At 44.4% G+C, this 6,791-nt stretch overlaps 1 protein-coding gene across 1 annotated transcript; it reads right to left on the bottom strand.

Annotated features, from left to right (window-relative positions):
• Positions 1–1,307: 1,307 nt before the first annotated feature.
• Positions 1,308–6,740, bottom strand: NGRN (neugrin, neurite outgrowth associated). Its single transcript, XM_077872874.1, has 3 exons — positions 6,537–6,740; positions 6,027–6,137; positions 1,308–2,423 (listed from the first exon to the last, which is right to left on the bottom strand). Exons 1-3 carry the CDS (start codon positions 6,698–6,700, stop codon positions 1,814–1,816), a joined length of 885 nt encoding a protein of 294 aa, XP_077729000.1. The 5' UTR covers positions 6,701–6,740; the 3' UTR covers positions 1,308–1,813.
• Between the last annotated feature and the right edge of the window lie 51 nt (positions 6,741–6,791).

Genomic DNA, 6,791 nt, shown 5'->3' with positions numbered 1-6,791 from the left:
AAAATTGGTCAAAATACCATTTTCCACCTCTTAAAACCACTAAAAGGTTCTAATGGAAAATTACCATATTTTTTAAACCATGAAAATATTGGGGCATCCAAGTGGCTCAGCGGTTGAGCATCTGCCTTTGGCTCAGGTCGTGATCCCAGGGACCTGGGATAGAGTCCCACATCAGGCTCCCCACAAGGAGCCTGCTTCTCCCTCTGCCTATCTCTAATATTTTTTTAATTTAAAAATTATAAAAATATTGAGTGTCATAACAGTGACAGAGTATTGAGAACAGGGCCTTCTCTGCCTACTACTGTTACCAGCACCTGATTTTCTTAACTTTGACTGGCATGTGACAGGGCTTTGCCATTTATACTAAACAAATGCCCAAGTTAACAGCAATCAATGATATTGCAATAGCTATTAAGGACATTTGAAATAGCAATGAGATTCATAAACAGAATTACAGGTTTGGAAAATCAATTATTTTCATTAAATATCCTGCATATATTGAAATTTTCAGTAATTAGTTTTTGCCAGGGACTTGTAAAAATGAGGCATGACTGAAAACTGTCATTGGACTCTTCTGTTGCTTGCATATCTCATTCTATTTGTCTATTGATGATCACTTTCTGGTTATAATAAAGTATCTCTAAAAGAATTAGTAAATTAAGAGGCCTATTATCTGTTCTTGCCCACATCACAGCTCCCTTGCAAAAATGTGACTTTATTTTTTTTTTAAATCTGACAACTTTAAAGCAAGATGCTACTCAAGCTTTTGAAACTTGCTAGAGATTATGTTGAGGGCCCTAAATCCTTTGCCTGCTTGGATTTTTTTTTGGGGGGGTCAACCCCCCATACTCCCATCTTTTAAGATTTTATTTGACAGAGAGCGAGAGAGCACAAGCAATGGGAGCAGCAGAGGGAGAGGGAGAAGCAGGCTCCCCACTAAGTAGGGAGCCCAGCATGGGGCTTGATTCCAGGACCTTGGGATCATGACCTGAGCCAAAGGCAGACACTTAACCAACTAAGCCACCCAGGCGCCCCTCCAATCTCTTTCAAAGCCTCAGCAACTGGAAGAAGGAAAGAAGAGCTGCTTCAGACCAGGTGATCAGAGAAGGCCTAATGTCCCAATTTTTAGTTGTCAAAATCTATTACTAAGCAGGGTAAACTCACAGAGCCCTTGGTTGGGAACTCCTCTGGCCCCATCTCTTTGTCCCAGTGGTTAAGGATAAGGGACCCTTTGCTTCTTGCCCTCCCTCACACTCCAGGTTCACAGATAAACCCTCCCACCCCAGAGAGCACCAATCAACACAAACTGCTACATTTTACTTTATTTTTACACATAAACAATCGACTAAGCAGTTCCAGAATTACTAGTGTTCATTAATCCAGAAATAAATGAAGTCAGAAGGCAAACTTTTCATTTTTTCCCCAAACATATATTGCAAGTATCACAGAAAGTCCTAACAACACATGCAACATGGGCTGGTTTCAACATACAGTTTCAACATACAGAGAGCCCAAGCAAGGGTGAATACTAAGGATCCATGTGAGTCAGACCATGAGCAGTGCTCCAGAACACTAGAATCTACCCAGCAGGTCTAGAATCTACCCAGCAGGTCATTAGCCCTGCCCTACCATACACATTTGCCCTGTGCACTGCCCTCTGTCAGATTCCAATCTGAGCAGCTCTTTTCTCCCACATTCCAGGCTCATTTCCTCCTATCCCAAAGTGGATATTCCACACACAGAAGTCCAGGCAGCTCCAAATATATTCTCCCAAAGGTATTTCACTTGGCATCTCCACAAGCCAAGCTCCAGCTCAAATTCTGTACAAGAAGTTCCCATTGCTATCGAAGAACTCTCGCCCCCTTTGGACTACTTTGCTGCTGAAGTTCTGGTTATCCAGCTCTTGAGTCTTCAAATCTTCCAGCTTGTCACTTGGCAATCCATAACCATCAGTCCCTCTTTTGCCCACACCATCACTGGTAGAGTACTTCTGCGGCTCTTGCTGATGACTTAGGGCTGCAGGAACAGCCACAGAGCGCTCCTCCTCCAGGGTCTGGATTCCTTTATTCCCTCCCTTCTGCCTTCTTGGTGTATTTTTACTGTGAGTGTTTGATTCTATCACTGTCAAAGCTCTGCTGTGACCCCAGCCTTTGAATGAAGATTCATCCCTTGGCATCAACAAAGAGCCTGATCTAGAGTGGCTTGCAGATAGCGACTTCAAGGTATCCTCAGACCCGGGGAGCTGCTGCAGTGAATGGGAAAACCCAGCTTTCTTAAGGACTTTTTGATCCTGCTTCAGTTTCTGCTCCAATGTGGGTACAAACTTGCTTTTTAAAACCCTTCGGATCACATCAGTGCTGACACCAAAGCCTTCAGCTAACCTAGGAACTGACCAGGACTCTGCAAATTCTTTATGTAAATACCTATGAGAAAAAGGAGCAGGTTTTCAAGTTGTGAAGTAGTCTATCAATGAGTTAATTGCCAATACTAGTGATATTTATGTGAAAAGGAGGCCTCAGAAATCTTGTGCCATTAAATGGCTGTGTTCCATTCCTATGTGCCAAAAGCAACCCAATCACTCTTAAAAGTCACTTTATTTACATCAACTAAACTCTTCCCACTGCACACCAGGCCCCAGGTAGATCCTTCCTTTTTTTTTTTTTTAAGATCGTTTTATTTATTCATTCATGATAAGACACACACAGAGAGAGAAAAGCGGAGACACAGCAGAGGGAGAAGCAGGCTCCAAAGGCAGGCACTGAACCACTGAGCCATCCAGGGATCTCCCTGTCCTTCCTTTCTTTTTTTTTTTTATATTTGATTCTTTTTTTTTTATGATAGTCACAGAGAGAGAGAGAGAGAGAGGCAGAGACATAGGCAGAGGGAGAAGCAGGCTCCACGCACCGGGAGCCCGACGTGGGACTCGATCCCGGGTCTCCAGGATCGCGCCCTGGGCCAAAGTCAGGCGCTAAACCGCTGTGCCACCCAGGGATCCCTGTCCTTCCTTTCAAAGAACATGCAACCTGGTGGTGGAGACAGATACATTAACGTCTGTAACACCACTGTGGTGAGTCTTAGCAGAGGATGCTATCAGAGCACCCAGGGGAAAAAAGGATATCACAGGATATCCTCAGGAAAAGGATATCACAACACCTGCTGCGTGGCTTGGGAATTGCTTCAAAAGTCCACCTACAGCTAGTCTGAAACGATGAAGAGTACTAAGCCAGCAGAGGGGAGAAGAGCAAGAAGAGATCAGAGGTATTGATGGTAGTGCAGCACATCAAATGCAAAGCAGCACATCATCATTACTGGCAATAGCTCAACTTGCCTAACAGTGAAGACAGGAACAAGATCATGTTATGCTTACAAGTCTGGAGTTTATCTCAAAACAATAGTGAACCAAGGAAGGACTTTTTTTTTAAAGTGGGTCTATTAAAAAATAGAAGAATTGCAATTTGGGACACGAAAGTTATGACAAACCAAGGTCCAGGAAGATTTTAAACAGTGGAATGCCACAAGCAGCTTTTCATTTTGAAGCTCAATCCAAGGGTAGTTTTCAGTGGCAAGACTAAAGATGGAAAGATCGGTCAGGAGGCTGTCTTGGTTATGGAGGCAGTCTGAACTGTGGCAGTTGCAATGAAAGGAGATAAAAAGTACTGAGAACTATTTTATTTTATTTTATTTTATTATTTTATTTTATTTATTTTATTTTATTTTATTATTTTATTTTATTTTATTGAGAACTGTTTTAGAAGTAGAACTTGGTAAGGACTAAATACTGGAGATAGAAGTAAACGGAGATTTGGGATTTCAGTTTGAGTGACTGGTGGGACTATTCACAGAGTGTATATAGGAACAAAATGAAGTCAACAGGGAACGGTGATAGATTTTCTTCTGTTAAACGGAGTTTTCCTATTTTATTATGCTGAGTTTGAAAAACACATGTGACATCCAAACGGAGATGATCTAGTGCATAGTTGAATATATATAAGTCAGAAGGCAAACATGGGCTAGAGATGACAGATTTGGAGTCATAAGTGAAGAGCAAGGGTGGTTGAACCCACCGGAGTGAAATATGCGGAGATAAAATGACCAATGACACAACTCTAAAAAACGGGCAATAGTGTTTAAGATATAGAAGGAAGGGGAGCCCAGGAAGGAAGGTGAGAAAAGGCAGCCCTAGAATACGAGTGAATAGTACCCTGGGTCAAAGGAGAAGAGAATTTCAGGAAAGCAGACTACAAGATCAAATGCTGCAGAAATATTAGAGAGGCCAGAGACAAGAGTGCCAGGAATGCCTAGCAGTGAGGAAGTCACTGGTAAGATTTGAGGTCAGTAGTCTCGTTGTTGTGACAAAACAAATGAGAAAGACAAGCAGCCAGGAAGAGCCAGCTAGGAACAAGACGGAGAACTTTAAGTTGCCAGCTGTAGGTCTCAGATGATTAGGTACAACGACCTAGTGTAGAGGATCAGTTCTAGACAAGTAAAGAGCCACCGCTCACCCTAGTTTGTAAATAAGAGTATAACATTGAGAATGGGAAATAAAGAGGAAGACCAAGAAGGTTTCAAGGGCTCTTAACTAGCAGTTTTTTTCTTTGAAGTAAAAGGATATTTATTACACAGAAAGGGAAGTGACCAGTAGGAAGATTTGGAAAAGCTGTTTCTCAAGAAGGGAAAGGATGACACGAGAGATGCTACAGGCTCACAAAATCTCACTACAGAATCTCCTTTCTTCTATGTGTCAACTTCAAAGTCATTCTGTTGGGAATGGAAAAGGACACATAACTTCTGGAAGGTTTCTTAGCAATAGTGATCAAAATGCAAATCCATTTGCCCCCAGCAACTCTACTTCTGGGAATGTCTACAATACTTCTGGGAATGTACACAACAAATACACCCAGCAGATATGTGGAATGATGTGTAGTTATTCACTGGAGAACCATTTGTGACAGCAAGTGAGTGCAAACAACCGAAATACTCATCACGAAAGACTAGTTAACTAAATTATGATTTACTGCGGTGCCTGGCGGGCTTAGTCAATAGAGCATGCAACTCTTGATCTCGGGGTTGTGAGTTCAAGTCCTGCGTTGGGTGTTGAGCCCCACATTGGGCAGAGATTATTTTTTAAAAAAGGTATGATTTCTCAAAAAAAGAGCTTTCTGTTCTGAAGTGAAAAGATCTGTGAAATTTGGGAAAAGGGACTGGCTCAGTCAGTAGAGCACACCCACTCTTGATCTCAGGGTTGTGAGTTCAAGCCTTGTTTTGGGTTACAGATTATTTGAAAATAAAATCTTAAAAAAAAGACAAAGAAATACGTGAAAAAAAATGTAAAAGAGTATTTACAGCATCCTTTCTGATTAAGGAGATGAAAATAAAAATATATATTCCTACTCGCTTATACTTGCCTACAGAGACTGGTTGGGATTAAAACTTTTCAATGTGTGGGATGCCTGGGTGGCTCAGTGATTGATTGTCGGCCTCTGGCTCAGGGCATGATTTTGGGGTCCTGGGATGGTCTTGCATCAGGCTCCTGGGCAGGGAGCCTGCTTCTCCCTCTGCCTAGGTCTCTGCTTCTGTGTGTCCTGAATAAATAAAATCTTTAAAAAAATTTTGTTTCAATGTTACACATTACAGGGTTCTAATTTTGAACCATATGTAATGTACTGTCTATTCAAAACAACAAACATAAAACTGTAAAGGGCCACTTTAAGATTTTTAAGATATGAATTTTCTCTTCAGAAAAACGTACATAACCATGGAAGTCCTCATCCCTGACCTCAGCTTAAGAACCTCACGGTCTACGATATTGGGGTTAAATGATGTGATGTCTTGCAGCTTACTATTTTAAAATGTCAGCAAAAACGGAGCGACTGTGTCATTTGAAAATCTATTAAATGTAGATGATGCGCTTACGGAAATTCATTATACTGTTCCACTTTTCATTTAGAAACCTTCAATGATAAAAATCTAGGACCCAATCTCCGCCCCTTCTCATCACAGCAGATCCAAACTACCCTGAGTCTTACCGGATCTGCTCCATCGCTTCCCACGTCAGGGTCCTGGGCGGGGCCCCAGGCGTCTCCATCTGCCTCCGAATTTTCTGGAACCGGGCGGCCTTTTTCTGTCGTTTCAAGGTGCTGGGGGAGAGAACCAACGGCAGAAGCCATGCTTGGGGGCAAAACGAGCTGCTGCAGAGCCTCGGACTAAATCAAAAGGAGCCCAGCCCTCTTCTCTTTGTTCGCAGGGGCCGCCGAGCCACGTGTGTTGGCTGACACCCGCTCCGTACACTCCCCAGAATCTAAACCCTAACACAGCCCGTGAGAAGGCCAAACTTCCTAAACAGGTGATGAAATACGTCCCTAGCGAAGAAACCTGTGGTCCCTAGGCAGCCGCACAGCTGCCTCCGCGCCCTCTCACAACGGGTGAGAAACAAGGGCTGCGGCGGCGCGACGCCCGGCTCCGAGGGGGCGCCGCGGCCTGGAGCGCCGGGGCGCGAAGCCCTTCCTCATGCTGAGGGTCCGGGAAGGAGCTGGTACCTCTCCACCTCCTGCAGCTCCCGCTCCTCCGGCTCCCAGTCGGAATCAGGATCCGGCTCGCGGCCTAGAGCGCCGGGGTCCGCCACCCCCCGAGTCGCGAACCCACACCGAGCGACGGCAGCACGGACGCGCGCGCCCAGCAAGACGCTCAGGGCGACCGCCATGTTGACAACCGCCGCCCGACCGCCCGCAACCCCAGCACCGGAAGTCTGGGGGCGGGGTCGGAAGTGGAAAGGCGGGCCGGAAGCAGGGATG

This window comes from Canis aureus, chromosome 2 (assembly GCF_053574225.1).
Source record: "Canis aureus isolate CA01 chromosome 2, VMU_Caureus_v.1.0, whole genome shotgun sequence".
NCBI classification, from domain to species: Eukaryota; Metazoa; Chordata; class Mammalia; order Carnivora; family Canidae; genus Canis; species Canis aureus.
Note: the sequence above shows the minus strand (reverse complement) of the source record. Positions and strands in the feature narration are given on the sequence as shown.